At 35.2% G+C, this 19,903-nt stretch overlaps 1 protein-coding gene across 12 annotated transcripts in view; it reads right to left on the bottom strand.

Moving 5' to 3' along the window:
• UGGT2 (UDP-glucose glycoprotein glucosyltransferase 2) overlaps window positions 1-19,903 on the bottom strand; it is a 246,604-nt gene that overhangs the window by 76,812 nt on the left and 149,889 nt on the right. For all 12 annotated transcript variants that reach the window (XR_016212759.1, XR_016212760.1, XR_016212758.1 and 9 more), the window contains 6 exons: window positions 17,660-17,751; window positions 16,401-16,607; window positions 14,077-14,208; window positions 12,357-12,481; window positions 11,352-11,447; window positions 1,855-1,957 (listed from right to left, as the gene is read on the bottom strand). Coding sequence is in view for 8 of the 12 variants with exons in the window: in XM_089303495.1 (XP_089159621.1) it covers window positions 1,855-1,957; window positions 11,352-11,447; window positions 12,357-12,481; window positions 14,077-14,208; window positions 16,401-16,607; window positions 17,660-17,751 (755 nt within the window). In the remaining 4 variants the exon portion in view is untranslated. The remainder of the gene's footprint in view (window positions 1-1,854; window positions 1,958-11,351; window positions 11,448-12,356; window positions 12,482-14,076; window positions 14,209-16,400; window positions 16,608-17,659; window positions 17,752-19,903) is intronic.

Genomic DNA, 19,903 nt, shown 5'->3' with positions numbered 1-19,903 from the left:
GAGAGGAGCAGCCTGAGATTGAATGGGACTTGAGTCAGTGCTTTGATATGCAATGCTGGCAGGGCCCCCTTGCAGTACAAATTTGATGGCATGAAAACGCTAAATAGAGAACAGGGAAATCAGTCATAGGATTTAGTTTACCTGACTTACTTACTAAAGAGCTAGTACGGGAAACTCTTTCCAAAAATTTTTATATACATTAATACATTTACAACAGCTATTTAAAATCCTCCTTCTACTATGATATGGCAGTGCAAACAGATTTCAGAGAAAAACAGCATTTTGAAATTTTAATAGATTATACAATGGCATTTTGAGAAAATGTAAATAAAAGATAAGTTTATTTTCATGCAAAAATATACATTATTGTTTTCATTATAAATATTTCCACGAACTTTTTGAAGACCATTCACACAGAAGTATCATAGCTCTTACTAATTAAATACCTTTGCCTGTTTCCAAAAGTAAAGCCACTATCAAAGGACAAACAGCTTTTCACTTCTGAGAATACAAATATACTTCAAATAGTTCATGGGAAATATAACTAAAATATAAAACTTGTTTTGGTGCAAAAATTGCAATCTATGCATACACATTTTAAAAATATGTCTTATAAGAAAGCACTGAGTAATTTCAAAGAGGATGCAAGCAAAATTTTGATCAAAAGAAAAACATGGCCTTCTAATCTAACCAGCTTAATCAAATTTAACTACTGAAAGCTAATTATAATTTAAACCTCTGAAATCTCAGTAAAATGGTAAGCCATATAATATCCTTTCAGACTGATAGCTGTCTTTTAACTTTGATTTTCTCCTACTAGTAAAATGTTATTTAGGGCTGGTGGCCACAGTTTCTAGTCTCTCTGGTCTCTAAGTGTAGTAACATAATGAGCTACACTCTGCTGTGAAAAGATGGGAGAGAGGTGTCCAACTTTGAGATTGCACCCTTGTTCTCTTTGTTCTAACAGCTGAAATGGAGAAAAGATGTTAGAGCTTGACTTGTGATCCTTCACCATTTGATTGACTATGCTTCCTGAGAATGGCGAAAAAATTAACCAGTAACTGAGCTCCTCACACTGGGAGGCTATATTTGCAGCACTGTCAGCATTCAGTTGGACTGCTAGATGAGGAAAGGGACTTCAATCTTGTTGAAGGTACTGCTATTTTGGTCTTTGTTACAATGGACATAAAGGTTCCCCTTTCCCTTGGCTTTGCCTGTTTGACTAGCATTACTTACTATACATTAAGCTTCACCTAAATAAGGTTATGTATCAGGTTTTCCAAACATCATTCTTTACAGCAGCGGAAGACAAGTGGATCAGTCCACTTGAGCTGCCACAACATAATATCACAGACAGAGTTTTTTAACCAATAGAAATTGATTTTTTTTAAAGCTATGGAGGTTGGAAAGTGTAAGATTAAGGTGCTAGTTGATTCTGGTTTATAGGCACCTACCATGTCTATGCACTCACACAGGCTGCCTGGTAAGGGTACAAATTCTATTATCCAAGGAATCTGCTCTTATGAAATCACTTAACCATAATTATCTCCTAAAGACCCTATTTCCAGATATACTCACATAGGGGATTAGGGCTTGAAATTCAGTGGAACACATTACATATACTGAAATATAAAATCCACGTGAGACAGAAACCTCTTAGTCCATGGCAACACCAAAACTCAGCACTATCATTACATTCTGTGCATAGCTGTTATTTCATTCCCCACACTGAAATTTGAGAGTCTATTCAATGTTGATAAAGTTAATACTTGAGAGCAAAATCTTTTGATTATACTTGAGAACAGACACAAAAGTTTCTAAATTAAAAAATCAGTCTAATTTATATTATCTTACAATTAATATCTGTGCCATCTTCTGTGCTTCTCTTGTCAATGGATCAACAATAGCAACGACATCAAAGAACATATCATTCTCTTGAGGACTCATCTTTATAATGCTAGGAAAACAGAAAATAAGATGAAAGATGAAGGATTACGTATGTACAAATATCTCATTAATTATGATCTCAGTTATGTACATCCTAATAAGTTTCTCACACATCCTTTCACACAATGAAATGCAAATTTGAAAGTACAGTGTTTGAAAAAACAAAACACACACTCTGGTTTCTCTTCAGATCGTATAAATCTTTCACCTTTTACTAAAGAAAAAAACAGGAATGAATTCAAGAAAATGTAAGATTTTGCAAATCATTAAAAAAATTCTTCAAGGAACAGTATCACTGGAAGTTGGCACTGTGGTATAGCTGGTTAAGCAACTGTATACAATGATAAACCACATGAGCACTAGTTTGAGCCTCCACTGCTCCACTTCCAATTCAGCCTCCTGCCGATGTGCCTAGGAGAGCAGCAGCAGATGTCCCCAGTTCTTGGGCCCCTACCACCCACATAGGAGACCTAGTTGGAGCTCCATAATCAAGACTTCCACCCAGCCCAGCCCCTGCTGTTATGGCCATTTGGAAAAATCAACCAGTATATGGGGAGATCTCTTTCTCTTTCTGAGCCTCCCTCTCTCTTATATAACTGTGCCTTTCAAGTTAATAAATCTTAAAAAAAGTATCATTGCAATAAAAACTGTTAATTTTAGGCCTTCAAAATTCTCATTGATTATATAATAAAGAATGTGAATTGACATTTGTATTCGTTGAATGTATTTCCTCATATTTGAGAATGATGAAATTATTTGGCAACTTGATAAAATTTGGCATTTCAAAATAATTAACACATCCTTTTGGAACATAAACATGCAAATTCATTATACTTTTTTTTGACCATCTTCTCCTTCTCACCTCATGCCCTGTGTATTCTCCATTTTGTCTTCCACTGATCTAAGTTTAAATCAGAAGACAGACTAATCTTTGAAGGGAAATGGGAAAATGTTACACGTCCAGAAAAGGCCAGGGGAAATACCTGATACTACATTTAATATAATTAAAAGTTAATAGTATGTATTTTATGAAAAGTGTAGAATATCCCAATTGAATCACTTAAAGATTTATTTATTTATGTGAAAGGCATATTTACAGATTTACAGAAAGGCAGAGGCAGAGGCAGAGGCAGAGGCAGAGAGAGATCTTCCATCTGCTGGATCACTACTCAAATGGCCCCAATTGCTGGAGGCTGTGCCAATCTGAAGTCAAAAGCCAGAAGCTTCTCCCAGGTCTCCCATGTGGGTCTAGGGGCCCAAGGACTTGGACTATCTTCTGCTGCTTTCCTAGGCACTTTAGCAGGGAACTGGATTGGAAGTAGAATAGCCAGGACTCAAACTAGTGTTCATATGGAATGCCAATACTGCAGGTGGCGGCTTTACCTACTATGCCACAGTGCCAGTCCAGAATCACTGTTTTCTAACACTAGAATCATACAGGAAATCTTTTTCTTAGATACAGGATGAATAGATTACATACTTTACATATTACAAAACAGAAAAAGTTTATCAAATCAAGAAGAATACATGTGGATCCTAAGAGTACTCAAATTTACAGAGAAGCAAGTACATGAGTTAAAGAAATCCACAGATGACATGGATAAAAAATTCTGCCAGGAGATAGATATTAAAGAAAAATCAAACTGAAATATTAGAAATGCAGAAATCAATATGTGAAATAAAAAATACAGTGGAAACCCTGAACAAAAGAATTGATGAGGCAGAAGAAAGAATACCGGAGCTGGAAAACAAATATTAGGAAATATCTCAGTCTAAAAAAAAGAAAGAAAAAAATCAGAAAAACTGTAAATGGTGTTTAAGATTTACTGAATACCACCAAACAAATATACGTGTCTTAGGAGCTACTAAAAGTATAGAAAGACAGAATGTATTAGAAGACCTATTCAGTGAAATAACAGCCAAAAATTTCCCTTATTTGGGGAAAGATATGGGCATCTAAGTAAAGGAAGCACACAGAACCTCTAACAGACATGATCAGAAAGATCTTTCCCACATGTTATAGGCAAACTTTAAAGCGAAACATAAAGAAAATGTCCTAAAATGTACAAAAGAAATGCCAGATTACCTTCAAAGGGAATCTCCAACAAAACTGGCAGCTCACTTCTTATCAGAAACCCTAGAGACTAGGAGAGAATGGAGGGATATAGTTCAAGTCCTAAAAGAAAAAAACCTGTCAACCTAGAATACTGTACCCTACAAAGCTTTCATTTATAAATGAAGGTGAAATAAAGACCTTTGAAAACAAACAGAAATTGAAAGCATTTGTCACCACCTGGTCAACTTTACAAAAGATACTTAAGGATGTGCTACACACAGAAACAAAGACAGTCATTATCATGAAAGAATGTGAAAGCAGAAGACCTCCTATTAACAGTACCAAAGAGATCCAAAACACATAATCAGAATATTTATGGAAAATGGCAAGACCAAGTCATCACCTATCAATAACAACCTTGAATGTAAACAGATTAAATTCTCCAATTAAAAGATACAGATTGGCTGAATGGATTAATAAAACAAGACTCATCTATCTGCAATCTACAAGAAATACACCTCCCCAACAATACACCTGGACTGGAAGTTAAGTGATTAAAAAAGATATTTGATGCAAACTCAAAAAAAAATAACAGTAGTCACATTAAAATCAGACAAAATGGAATTTAACATAAAAACTGTTAAGAGAGATTAAGAAGGGCATTATATAATGGTTAAAGGATCAATTCAACAGGAAGATCTGATTATAGTAAATGTATATGCATCCAGTGCTAGGGCACATAGCTATTTAAAACACATGCTAATTGATCTAAAGCAAAACACAGGGCACAATATAATAATAATGAGGGACTTCAACAGTTCACTTTCATCGATGGACAGATGAACCAAACAAACAGAGAAAAAACATCCACAAGGAAACACCTTAGCTAATCTTCACGATTGACCAAATGGATCTAACTAATGTGTACAGAACATTTCATCCTATAGCTGCAGCAATTGCATTCTTTTCATCAATGTATGGTAATTTCTCCAGGATCAACCAAATGCTGGGCCATAAAACAAATCTCAACAACATCAAAAAAATCAAAACTGTACCATGTATCTTCTCTGATCACAATGAAATGAAGCTAGAAGTTAACAACATGAGAAACTCTATAAAACATGCAAACTAATGGACACTGAACATGAAAAAATAGATTATAGAAGAAATTAAAGGCTAACTTAAAAAAATCGCTAATTATAACATATCAAAACTTACTAAATATAGCAAAGAACAACATTCTTTCTGGAAAAAAAACAAAGCAAATTGAGTATAACATGAATATTCCTCAACATAATCAAGGCAAGATATGACAAACTCCACAGCCAGCATCACATTGAATGGGAAAAGCTGAAAGCATTTCCACCAAGATCCAGAAACAGACAAGGATGCCCAGTTTCACTACTGCTATTTAATAGAGTTTTGGAATCTTCAGCCAGAGCCATTAGGCAAGGAACAGAAACCAAAGGGACAGAAATTGGAAAAGAGGAAGTAAAAATATTCCTGTTTGAAGATAACATGACCCTATACATATAGGAACCAAAAGTTTTCACTGAGAGATTATTAAACTCATTAAAAATGTTTCACAAAGTTGCAGGATATAAAATCAACATACAAAAGCAATAGCATTTGGATACATAAACAATGCCATGACTGAAAAAGAACTTCTAAGATCTGTCCCATTCACAATAGCTACTAAAAATTTAAAGACCTGGGGACAAATTTAACCAAGGATGTGAAAGATCTTTATAATGGAAATTACAAAACATTAAGAAATAAAGACACAAAAATGAAAAAATCTTCCACATTCATGGATTAGAAGAATATCATCAAAATGATCACACTACCCTAAACAATTTACAGATTCAATGAGATCCCAATCAAAATAAGAAGAACATTCTTCTCAGAACTAGATAAAAGACTCTAAGATTCACATAGAAACACAGGAGACTCAGAAGAGCTTAACAATCTTAAACAATAAAAACAAAACTGAAGGCATCATATTACTAGATTTCAAGACATATTACAGGGCAGTTATAATAAAAAATGCCCAGTATTGGCCCAAAAATAGACATGTAGAGCAATGGAACAGATTAGAAACCTTTGAAATTAATCCATGCACCTACAACCAACTAATCTTTGACAAATGAGTGAAAATCATTCAGTGGAGACAGGTCTCTTCAAATTTTGGGAAAACTGGATCTCTGTATACAGAACAATGAGAGAAGGCAATGGTCTAAATCTAAGACCTGAAACCATGAAATTACTAAAGGAAAACACTGCAAGACACTGGCATAGGCAAGGACTTCTTGTGTAAGACCTAGAAGCACAGGCAATAAAAGCCAAAATAGATGAATGGGATTACATGAAGCTAAGAAGCTTCTGCACAGCAAAGGGAACTCTCTAGAAATTGAAGAGGCAACTGACAGATTGGCAGAAAGTATCTGCAAACTATCTATAACTGATAAAGGATTAATATCCAGAATGTATGAGTAGCTCAAGAAACTCAAAAGCAACAAAACAAATAAGTTCAGAAATGAGCAAAGGCTATGAACAGAATTTTTCTGAAAGATGAAATACAGGGGCCGGTGCTGTGGCTTAGTGGGTGGGGCCACTTCCTGCAGTGCTGGCATCCCATTTGGGTGCTGGTTTGGTCTCAGCTGCTCCACTTCCAGTCTGACTCTGCTATGGCTTGGGAAAGCAGTGGAGGATGGCCCAAATGCTTGGATCCCTGCACCCATGTGGAAAACCCAGAGGCAGCTCCTGGCTCTGGATCAGCACAGCTCCTGCCATAGTGGCCACCTGGGGAGTGAACCAACGGATGGAGGACCCCTCTCTTTCTCTCTCTGCCTCTGCCTCTCTGTAACTTTGCCTTTAAAATAAAATAAATAAACCTTTGAAAAAAAAGAAAGATGAAATACAAATGATCAACAGACACATGAAAAGATGTTTAGGGTCAGTAGTGATCTGGGCAAGCAAATATAAACCACATGAGGTTTCATCTTACCCTGGGTAGAATGGCTATCACCAAAAATAAAAAAAAAAAAAAACTGAATGCTGGAGAGGATGTGGGGGAAAAGGTACCCTAATCCACTGCTGGTGAGAATATAAACCACTACAACCATTATGGAAGACAGGATGGAGATTCTTCAGAAATCTGAAAATACATCTACCACATGAGTCAGCCATCCCACTCTTGAGACAAAGGATATGAAATTAGTATATGAAAGAGTTATCTGGATTCCCATGCTTATAGCAGTTCAATTCACAATAACTAAGATATGAAGCCAACACAGATGCCCATTAACTGACGACTGGATTAAGAAAACATGGTATGTATATATGATGGAATACTTCTCAGCAATAAAAAAAGAATGAAATCCTCTCTTCTGCAACAAAACTGATGCAACTGGATAGCATATGTTTACTGAAATAAGCCAGTCCCCAAAAGATAAACATGATTATGTTTCTCTTATCTGCTGTAGTTGATATATACAGTATGAAATATGTAATGTATATGAGTGTAATTGACATTTTCAGGTTTGATTATTGTTTATAACCCTTGTCCACACACCTGAAGAACAAAGGTCTATTTTCTACTTGCTGAATTTCTTATTTAGCTGAGGATTAAGCTTGTGATTAAAATCAAATTGAAAGTAAGTCACTGCAAAAGTAAAAATAAATAAGGAATGAAGAGGGAGGAAGTGTGCATAGTATCATTATGTTCTTAGAACTAAATGCATTACACAAAATCCATTATCTTTATGTAAATGAATAAATTTATTAAAAAGAGAAGCACACACATAAAATTAAAGGAAGATTAGTATTCTTTGGTACAGAAAGGCTTTTTTAATTGAGAAGATCAATTGCTTTGCAATTAAATACACTTGATCTTAGTCAAAATGCCGAGAAACAATTTGGCAATTAAATAAAAGTTAATGTAAATATTTACTTCAAATATGGGTCCTCTTAAAAGAAACTGAAAGACACTTTAGATGCAGTTGATACAACTCTAATTATGTTAACATTAGAGTGGCAGTCAAGACAATATACCTTACTGGATGATTACTGCTAAAAGGTAAGTGGAATAAATTGATGTTCTATTATTAAAGTGACTTTCTATAACTGTTGCTTCCTTTAGTTATCTTTAGGTTAGTTAGGTAAACATTTTTACAAAATTACTGTACATTTGTAGCACAACTTAAAACCAGTCATTTTTTTTTTTTTGAGAGAGACACACACACACACACATACATAAAGAGAAGGGGAAAGAGCTATCACTTCCATCTGCTGGTTTACTCCTCAAATGACCAAATACACATTTTCATGAACTTTTTAAAGAATGCTCATTTGCATTGTTTTCAAAACTTTTTGTACAGAAAGTTTATCCTTTAATTTTCCATGAAATTTACGCTGTACTTTTACATATATCTCACCAAAAAGCCTTAAATGAGTAATTTCTATGTGATCATACTTGTACTCAAGAACTGTAGTTACAAAACACTATAATCTTCCTTAATAGGGAAAGACAGTGGGCCGGTGCCATGGCTCACTAGGCTAATCCTCCACCTGCGGCACCGGCACACCGGGTTCTAGTCCTGGTCAGGGCACCGGATTCTGTCCTGGTTTCTCCTCTTCCAGTCCCACTCTCTGCTGTGGCCCAGAAGTGCAGAAGAGGATGGCCCAAGTGCTTGGGCCCTGCACCCACATGGGAGACCAGGAGAAGCACCTGGCTCCTGGCTTCGGATCAGCACGGTGCGCTGATATAGTACCCTTGTATCCATGGGGACTATGTTCCAAGTCCTCTAATGGATGCCTGAAACTACAGATAGAACTGATTCATACATATGATTACTATATACTACATTTCTCATTTACTCTCATATCTATACTTATTTCTACACACACACACACACTCACACACACACACACATATATATATAATTATAATTTAATTTATAACTTAAGGCACTAGAGAGAATAACAGTAAGAACCATTGTGAGAATATAGTGGAAGTTAGGCAAATGTGTCCTCTCTCAAAATACCTCATTGTAACATTGTAATGAAATACTTCATTTGCCCATACTTAACCACAGAAACTATGGAACGTGAGGGGGCCACTATATGTGCCTCCAATGAGGTTAACATTAAGTCTTTCTGGCTTGGATCCTCCATTTCAGATGGTTTCCTCATTTCTACCCTGATCCATGTGTGTTGATTTTATGGTTTAACTTTCATGTTCAATCTTACTTCTGTGACTTCCAAACTATGAGAGATTCCACATTATATTTGTAACAAATACAGATAAAACCTACAATGTATTAAATATTTACTACATACAAGGCAGTAGATCATAACCTCATACAATCATCTACCTTTTAGACTAAGAAATTGAGGCTAAGAAAAAATCACACAACTAGTTAAGTGATTTAAATGCTAGCTGCTTTGTCTCAATAGGGAAGCTCATGTTGTGTCACACAACATAAGCCAATATGGATAAATATATCATAGTAACACATGCAAACACATAGAAAACAGAAACTGCCCAAATTATATATCTGAACTCAGAAAATGGCAGTTTACTTAGACTTGCATGCTTTAAAAAGGCAGATACTATGTATGTATGTGTTATTGTATAAACACTGATGCATTTCAACATGTATATATACATTGATATTTATAATAATTCTCCAGGAATAAAATAAAGAGAATTACAACCACCATCAGAAAGTCACATCATACCCTTCCCTCAGTAAAATAAGTCAGAAGGCTAAATAAGCAGGACATGGTGACAGATATGAGAAAAGAAATAGAGACTCTAACAAACATAAAAGATCTAGTATATCACACATTCAATGAAGGAGTAAAAATTTCCAAAGAAATCAAAATCTCTATACACATGAAACAATACAGTAACTAACACTTATAATAATTTTGCATAATTTGAGTTGAATTATTTCACCATGTGGTATTTAAGAACTCAAAGAGGTTCACAAAAAGAATTTCACTAAATGTGCTTAAAACATTTAAATAGTGCCAGATAGTTTTTCTCTAGAAAGTAATTTTCCCTGAAGTTAAGACTATTCATACATATGTGAAGATATTTTAGATTTATTATAGCTAAAGCATATGTTATTTTAAAACAGCAAATACAGGTAACATAATATTGTACCTATCATAAATCAGAGAACTTACAAAAAATGTCAGCTATTTCAAGTGCTAGTTTGGATTGTTTTTATAATGTAGGGATTAGAATGAAATGATATAATTTTCTATAACATACATAACTGACTTTTCTTCATAGTGATCCATAATTAAGAAACCCAAACTAAAGGCTCCATTCTTGTGACACAGAAAACTGCGTATGTCAGTGCAGCTTGATGCATCTTTTTTTAAGTATATCATTGAGGAGCTGCATCATACATGAAATTAAGCTAGTTTATTATTCTAAAACAGTATCTGTCTGATGCCTGTTTTCTAAAACCCAATTTTTCTGATGGTACTAAAATTTTAATCAAAAAAAATGTTTCAAATATAAAACTTACCTAACTACTCGATTAACCAAAAATGAATTTCTTTCCTTTGTCTTCTTTTAGCTATAAAAATTCTCAGAACCATTAATATGTTGAGGCACACTGAAAAGCTCCAAAAGGAGTCTATAAGATGCAGTGTTCCTGAAACTCACTTGACTAGAGAACAGCTATCCCCTCAGAATACATTCCCAGAGCAGTGTTCCATAGAACACACTTTGGGACATGCTGTTGTAAAATATTATATAGTTCAAATTTCTTTATATGCATACAACTATGTGTACAGGTACATGTATATTGGATTAATGAGACTCTTTAGTGTCTTCTTAAATTTCTTAATTTTATAAAATTTGCATACATTTCATAAATATAACTTTAGAAACATAGTAATTCTTCCCACTATACCCACCCTCCCACCCACATTCCCACCTCTCTTCCTGTTCCCTCTCCTGTTCCCAGTCTTGTTTATTATAAGGGCTATTTTCATTTAACTTTATAACAGTGTCTTTCATACACTGAAAATACAAAGGTGATACCATTTATAATGATTATCTCTAGATACTGCAAAAATGATCTTGAATATGACAGTAAAAACAAACATACCATACTAGATAGAACTCATGACAAAATTCATGTTCTATATATTATCCTTTATGTATTAGAATATATAATTAAATGAAATTTTATTATTATAAAATAACTAGCACAATTCTTAATTAAAAATTTTAATACATTATGAAAACAAATGGAAACAATGAGCACAGAATGTATTGACAACAACTCAAAAAACACATCCACAGATACTATTACATTCTTACCTGTGGTTCTCTTTAAGAAATGTGACATCATACCGAGATCCACGATTAGGCAAAGAAGAAACAAGGGAATCGACCTTCATAATAAGTTCACTTATGCTACATAAATAAGACAAACAATGTATGAGATTTGGAGGAAGAGAAAGATTCATATATCATGTTGTAATCAATGACTTGAAAAATGCTCTATCTATATACATTAACAGTTAAAGCTCCTATGGAAACAGGAAGCAAAAGAAACCTATGGTATAATAGCATTTCTCTAAAAAATGTCAAGACATTCAACACAGTAACCTTAATAATGGATATTTACATATGAGGATATGAGGCAAAAGGTATAAATACAAATAGGGAACATAAACTCAATCTTTAAGAAAATGGTTATCAACAGTAAGATCCAAGACAAAAAAAAAAAAAAAAGTAACAGCTAAAGGCTGTTGGTGGTGAATAAATGGATTTTTTTTTTTAAAGATTTATTATTTATTTGAAAGGCAGAGTGACAGAAGGAAAAGGAGATGGGGGGGGGAGGAGAAGGGAAGGGAAGGGAGGGGAGGGGAAGGGAGGGGGTGGAAGAGAGAGAGAGAGAGAGAGAGAGATTGAGATTGAGATAGAGAGACTCCTTGCATCTGTTGCAACAGCTAAGGTTGGGTCTGATCAAAGTCTGGAACCAGGAACTCAATTGGAGTCTCCCACATTGGTGGCAGACACTTAGCTACCTGGGCAATTATCTGCTGCTTCCCAGGTGAATTAGCAGGGAGCTAGATCAGAAGTAAAGTTATCAGGACTTGAATCTGCACTTCAATATGTGATGTAAGCATCCTAAGCAGTTGCTTAACCTGCTGCACTACAATTCCCACCCCTGGATGTCATTACTTATTTCTAAATATGACTTTTATTTTAAATTTATTTCTCTATGTATTTGAAACATTTTCTAATCTTAAAAATAAAATATCAGATACAAAATAACAGACCCCAGGATGAACTGCTATTTTGATAAAAAATACTTACTTCTTTGAATTGCTTTCCATTGCTTCAACAACACCTTTAATTTTCTCTGCTACATTGCTAAACGTAATTTTTTCCAATAAGTAAAAATCTTCCACATATAAATCTTCATCTAAAGGTCCTAAAAACTTAAAAAGATATTATTGTATAATTTCTAGAAGGCAATTGTTTAGGAAAACTATTTGCTCATCAAATAGGTACTTCTTTATTAAACAAAAATTGATTAAAGAGATGGTTGCTTTTAATTTAACCAAATAAACACACACTATAAACAAAAAGCATATTATCTCACTTTGCTGTTACATATAAATTTGCATAAATATCAATATCAGTTTGTTTTAAATGGAATAAGTTATTTTTATTAGGAGCCTTTGCTTTGAGACATAAACCATGATGCTTCCAATTACTTAATGCTTCTTCTTCTTTAAGATTTTTATTTATTTATTTGAGAGGTAGAGTTACAGACAGTGAAAGGGAGAGATAGAGAGAAAGGTCCTCCATCCTCTGGCTCACTCCCCAAATGGCCGCAACAGCCAGAGCTGCGCTGATCCGAAGCCAGGAGCCAGGACCTTCTTCTGGGTCTCCCATGCAGGTGCAGGGGCCCAAGAACTTGGACTATCTTCTACTGCTTTACCAAGCCACACCAGAGAACTGGATGGAAAGAGGAGCAGCCCAGACCAGAACCAGTGCCATATGGAATGCTGGCACTGCAGGTGGAGGGTTAACCCACTGTGCCATAGTGCCGGCCCCTAAGCTTCTTTTTCTAAATTATGCAGGCAACTGTCTATATGTCAGTTAATAGAGTAACTATTGTAGCATAAATGCATTACCTCCTTTGACAACTTATTACAATTTTAGAAAGCTTTGGCATATACTGAGCTAAAATTCTCTCTGCACTCACTGGCGTTTGATTAACTGATCTTGGTTCTATACTGCCTCTCACCTACTGTAACAAAAATCAAGTCTACAAATGGATCTGCTATTTTCCTTTTTTTTTTTAATCTATTTGACAGGTAGAGCTATAGACAGTGAGAGAGACAGACAGACAGAAAGGTCTTCCTCCCGTTGGTTCTCTCCCAAGATGGCCGCTATAGCCGGCGCTGTGCTGATCTGAAGCCAGAAGCCAGTTGCTTCTTCCTGGACTCCCATGCGGGTGCAGGGTCCAAGCACTTGGGCCATCCTCCACTGCACTCTCAGGCCACAGCAGAGAGCTGGACTGGAAAAGGAGCAAGCGGGACTAGAACCCGGCGCCCAAATGGGATGCTGGTGCTGCAGGTGGAGGATTAACCAAGTGAGCCACGGTGTTGGCCCCTGGATCTGCTATTTTCAATAAAGGCTTTTAAACAATTCAAGAGAAAACAGACATTAACATTTAATGAAAATTCGTCTCTGTCTGGGTTCTTTCCATCTGTTTTACACATAAGAGTATATTTAATCTCTCCAACAACAGATTATTACCATTCCCATTGTCCAAATAAAAAACCAGATCTCACAGAGGTTATATAATGAATGTAGCAACTCAGATTTACTTGGCTTTAAAAAAGACGAGGCCTTATAACTTGAGTCTATCAGCAACTTGTGAGCTAAAACACGCTGTCTGGTGAGTTCAACAGATGAGTGCTTCCTTCTGTGGTATTTTGCATCACTTGTGCTTTAACAGAAAAAGTCTAATACCTAACTCATCAGTGTCACTGAGAAAAGTGAACAATTGCTTTCTACTTACTTTGCCATTGCTGACAACACCTATTTCCCCCGGACGCAACTTTAGTACATCTTGACAGAACAACCGATGAGTTCGGAAAATATTCACTCCAACGGTGTTATATTTCTTCTCAAAAGCACTCTTATCCATTCCCTAAGACAGAGAATTAAAATATTGAAACTAGTAACAATAAATACACTCTTTTCTTAAAAATCCTTCTTTAAAATATTTACAGAATTTGAAATTATACCAACTTATGATTTTAAATGATTACTTTATTCTGAAAATGTTTTTTTAAAAAGAATCACTTTCACCAACTAATTTACAATTTCTTTTTAACTTTCATTTAATGAATATAAATTTCCAAAGTACAGCCTATGGATTACAATGGCTTCCCCCCCATAACGTCCCTCCCACCCACAACCCTCCCCTTTCCCACTCCCTCTCCCCTTCCATTCACCTCAAGATTCATTTTCGATTCTCTTTATATACAGAAGATCAGTTTAGCATACATTAAGTAAAGATTTCAACAGTTTGCTCCCACACAGAAACATAAAGTGAAAAGTACTCTTTGAGTACTAGTTATAGCATTAAATCTCAATGTACAGCACACTAAAAACAGAGATCCTACATGAGGAGGAAGTGCACAGTGACTCCTGTTGTTGACTTAACAAATTGACACTCTTGTTTATGGCGTCAGTAATCATCCTAGGCTCTTGTCATGAGCTGCCAAGGCTATGGAAGCCCCCTGAGTTCACTGACTCTGATCATATTTAGACAAGGCCATGGTCAAAGTGGAAGTTCTCTCCTCCCTTCAGAGAAAGGTACCTCCTTCTTTGATGACCCATTCTTTCCACTGGGATCTCACTCGTGGAGATCTTTCATTTAGTGTTTTTTTTTTCCCCCAGAGTGTCTTGGCTTTCCATGCCTGAAATACTCTCGTGGGCTTTTCAGCCGGATCCGCATGCCTTAAGGGCTGATTCTGAGGCCAGAGTGCTGTTTAGGACATCTGCCATTCTATGGGTCTGCTGTGTATCTCACTTCCCATGTTGGATCATTCTCTCCCTTTTTGGTTCTATCAGCTAGTATTTGCAGACACTATTCTTGTTTATGTGATCCCTTTGGTTCTTAGTCCTATCATTATGATCAGTTGTGAACAGAAATTGATCACTTGGACTAGTGACATGGCATTGGTACATGCCACCTTGATGGGATTGAATTGGAATCCCCTGGTATGTTTCTAACTCTACCGTTTGAGGTGAGTCAGCTTGAGCATGTCCCGAATTGCACATCTCTTCCCTCTCTTATTCCCATTCTTATATTTAACAGCGATCACTTTTTAGTTAAGTTTCAGCACTTAAGAAGGATTGTGTATTGATTACAGTATTCAACCAAAAGTATTAAGTAGAACAAACAAAAAAAATACTAAGAGGGATAACATATTAAGTTGTTCATCAACAGTCAGGGCGAGGGCTGATCAAGTCACCATTTCTCATAGTGTTCATTTCACTTTAACAGGTTTCCTTTTTGGTGCTCAGTTAGTTGTCAGCTATCAAGGAGAACAAGTGGTATTTGTCCCTTTGGGATTGGCTTATTTCACTCAGCATAATGTTTTCCAAATTCCTAACAGGGATCACTTTTCAGTTAAAATTTAAACACCTAAGAATAATTGTGTGTTAATTACAGAGTTCAACCACTAGAACTAATTTAAAATTTCTTAAAGATTTATTTATTTACTTGAGAGGCAGAGTTACAGAGAGACAGAGGTAAAGAGAAAGGTCTTCCATCTGCTGGTTTACTCCCCAAATGGCTGCAATGGTCAGAGCTGAGCTGATCCAAAACGAGGAGCCAGGAGCTTCTTCCAGGTCTCCCACACTGGTGCAGGGGCCCAAGCACTTGGACCATCTTTCACTGCTTTCCCAGGCTATAGCAGAGAGCTGGATCGGAAGTGGAGCAGCTGGGACTTGAATTGCGCCCACATGGGATGCTGGCACTGCAGGTGGAGGCTTAGCCTGCTCTGCCACAGCACCGGCCCCATTTATGATGTTTAATTCTTACGTTTGTACTTGTTATAAAGAGACAGCTTGCTATTTATCAAATAAAGTTTTATTTCAGCTACTTTCAAAAAGTAGTTAATGAAATGCACGAAATTTGATTTGCTAAATGCCCTATGCAATGTCATAATCATTAATGTTTATTTTTCAAAATTGTAAAAGTGTTTAGTATCTCCAACTCACTAAGCTTATTTATTGATGGTTTTCAACAACATGTTATCTCCAAGTACACTGACTTATACTTTTAAAATATGCAAAGACAGTTATTTCTTCAAACAAATAACCACTGACCTCAGTAAGAAATGTTTTGATTTTATCTCCAGAGTAAATAGCAGTAGCAGTTTCTTCCTTTGCCAGTTTCTCAAGAAAGCTTCTCAAAAAGTTGTCTTTCTGCGTCAGAAAAGCTGCCAAAATCCCTCTACAAATAGCTGTGTTCTCTTCATTTATTTTTGATGTAGGATTATAAATAATCCCCAGTCGACTGTGAACACTTGTTTTCTGGAAAACAGATTCATAGTGTTAAATTATTATATTATTAAATGTTTTATATTGAACATAATTTATTTTTATTAAATTTTTTTTCTTTACCATAGATCACCTTCTTATGTCAGTCTATGGTAATTGTATTGAATGTGGTGAAAACAATCATTTTAGGAGTTCTGGTCACTTCACTTTTTTGCATAAAGACTACTTTATAAGATGTCATTTTACTTAGCCTCTTTCTGAGCATGTTAAATACTACACACAAAATAAGACACATAACAAAAATGTAGAGCTCAGTGAATTAAACTACCATAAAACTACCACCCAGGTCAAGAAATATGGCACTCCCAGCAATGCAAAGCTTTCCTTATATACTCCGCCAATACCACACTCACTCTCCTACTTTTCTAAGACAAACACTCTCCTGCCATTTATGACCATACAGGAACATTCTCGTTTTCCTTATTGTTTACCCCCTAAACTGCACTGTTAAGCATATCATCCATTTCCAATTTCACCTAAAAGGGATTATATGTATACAATATTTTGTGCTCTATTTCCATTTGAAATAATGTTAAGATCCATCAATATTGCTTTTTTTTGTGGCTGCAGTTACTTTATTTTTGGCATTGCACATAGCTGCATGGTTTGAAGAGTCTCTTTTATCCATACTACCAATGATATTTTACCTTCTAGTTTAAAGCTCTACAAACAGGATATGCATATCTTTAATTGCAGAAGACACAAACCAATTTCTCAAAATAGTTGTACTAGTCTCATTTCCACTAGTAATATATAAGAATACCTTTACTTCATGGACTCATAAACATTTTGTATTGTCAGACTTTTTAACTTTATAGAAGACAGGTAAGTTTTTTCTTTTTGCCAGCAATCTCTGTATTACACAGAGATTGAATTTGATGTCCTATGTCAGTCTCCTAGTACTACGTTCAATCAAGTTAATTAAAATGGTATCATGAGAGGAATAAAGATTTAATACACATTCTTCATATTGCTTTCATGAAATTACAACAAATTAAAAATCTTCTACTAAGGATACTACTCACCATGTGCTTCAATGCATTAAAAAGTAGTTTTCTCCCAGATGGCATATCAAAATCAGCAATAATCCAGAGAGTGACTGAAGAAATCACATCATCTGAAAGTTTCAAATAGTCTACTCAAATTAATTCTTTCAAAAATCAAATGAAAAGCAGAGGGAGTATTTACAACTAATAAAATTAACATAAAGAGCAACATATTAAAACATTTTTAAATTAAGCAAATATTGCTAATTATTTATGTGTATATATACATACATACATTAAATACTGGGAGAGTAATTCATTGTCTAAGCTTTATATAAACTCAGATACCTAAAAGAAGAACAATCTCTTAAGGCACACATCTGTAGAACAGTGTTACAAGAGAAGAAAATGGTACTATGGCCTGCACAATCCCACTGTTGTTAAGCAAGACTACATCCTAGTTGTATTTATTAAAATAAAATAGCATTTTAACATATATATGTAAATCCAGATATAATTGATATTATTAGCAGACATACAAAGGGGTAATATCTTATTAGATTATAATTAATTAATTTTCAAATGTCTGGCTATCATTAATATAGCCTAATTCCTATCATTTTTTTTTTATCAGCATGGCTATGACTCTTATAACAAAATTTGGCAATTTAGAATCCATAGTAAGAAACTGTTTTTAATTATCAAGTCACAGTTATAAATGGGTTTAATTTCATCCAGCCATAGCATATAACATGTGAAATATACTTGTCTGGCCAGCAATAAAACTAATAGAAAAATCGATCCTTTAGATCAAGTCATAAGCTTAAAATAATTGTAAAAAAATCTTCTATATCAAAAACTTACTCCTGAATAGGTCTAAAACTTACAGTTATTAATATAGTACTATTTAACCATACAAAAACAGGGATTTGGTTAATGAAAGAATTAAAAATACAAAAAGGAGAACTCCTATTCAACATGCCACCTTCAGTAGTCAACTTTATAGCAAGACAGTAACATATTATTTTCAAAAAAGAAAGGGAAAGAATTCTGATGCTACCTAATGTCAGTACTTTTACTATCAGAGGCAGTAAACAGAAATATTTCAAAAGTGCTCATAACCTCTTGAAACTCTCATTTCTTTACACATTTACATAAATGCAACTAAGAAGAAATAAGGTTCTAGTTAGTATTTTTAATTCAAGAGATTTAACCAAATGGCTTTAATTACAAGATAACTTATTCTGATGTCTAGAGACATTTTCTGAAATAATACCCAGAACTTGATTAATATACTTGTGGTTTTCTTCTCTCCCTTACCTTCACTTGATACATTCAGGGCTGCAGCCTTCCATGAGATGGAACTGCATTATATTTGATTATTTGTTGGACTCCTTATGTACAAACCACATTATGAACACAAAATTATAGAATCTATAAAGTAAACTAAGGGCTATCTGGTCAAAACTTGGATTCAATCTACAGCATTCATACAAAATGACTGTGTGGTGTTTTCTTCAAATTGCTCTCATTCATAAAAGTTTACCCCTTACAATATGTTCATTCCATCTTTAGATCACCCTCATTTTACTGCTTATTTCCCGAGTTCAAATGTGCGTTTTTCAATGTTTTATTTATTGGCTTTCCTTTTTATCTCCAGAGTAAAGTAGGCTAGACAAAGCAAAGCAAAACAAAAACCAACCAAATTCTATCTTCATTAATCTGAATAATTCATTGTACTGTAATAAGCCTGTATGCAGACTTCTCTGCTTAGGATAAAGCCTCATTTCTCAATGTGTTATGGTTTTGGATTCCATTCCTCTGGTTAAAACCCCCAATATAGGCAAAACCTTCAATTCCTGCTTAATCAGAATTCAGAAAAGTTATCATCTCATATGTCTCAGTAATTGCACTTTTATAATTTACTATGGCATTGGCATAATTTTGAAAAAGTTTGGAGTGGGTATTTTGTCTAACAGTTAAGACACTTGCATCCCACACTAAAGTATGGAGGGTTGATTCTAACCTCCAGTTGATTCCAGTTTGCTGTCAATGTAGACCCCAGAAGGCAATTGTGATGACTCAGTCCATGGTTCCTGCTACCCATGTGAGAGACCTGGACTGCATTTATGGCTTTTAGCCTCAGCTGCTGTGGGCATCTGGTGAGTGAACTAGCAGATGGGAGCATTCTGTCTCTCTCCGCCTCCTAACTTAAACAAGTTTTATTTATTCTTAAAATGGTGAAAATGGGCCGGCGCCGCGGCTCATTAGGCTAATCCTCCG

Source organism: Oryctolagus cuniculus, chromosome 9 (genome assembly GCF_051225735.1).
Source record: "Oryctolagus cuniculus isolate XC-2025 breed Fujian yellow rabbit chromosome 9, ASM5122573v1, whole genome shotgun sequence".
NCBI lineage: Eukaryota > Metazoa > Chordata > Mammalia > Lagomorpha > Leporidae > Oryctolagus > Oryctolagus cuniculus.
Note: the sequence above shows the minus strand (reverse complement) of the source record. Positions and strands in the feature narration are given on the sequence as shown.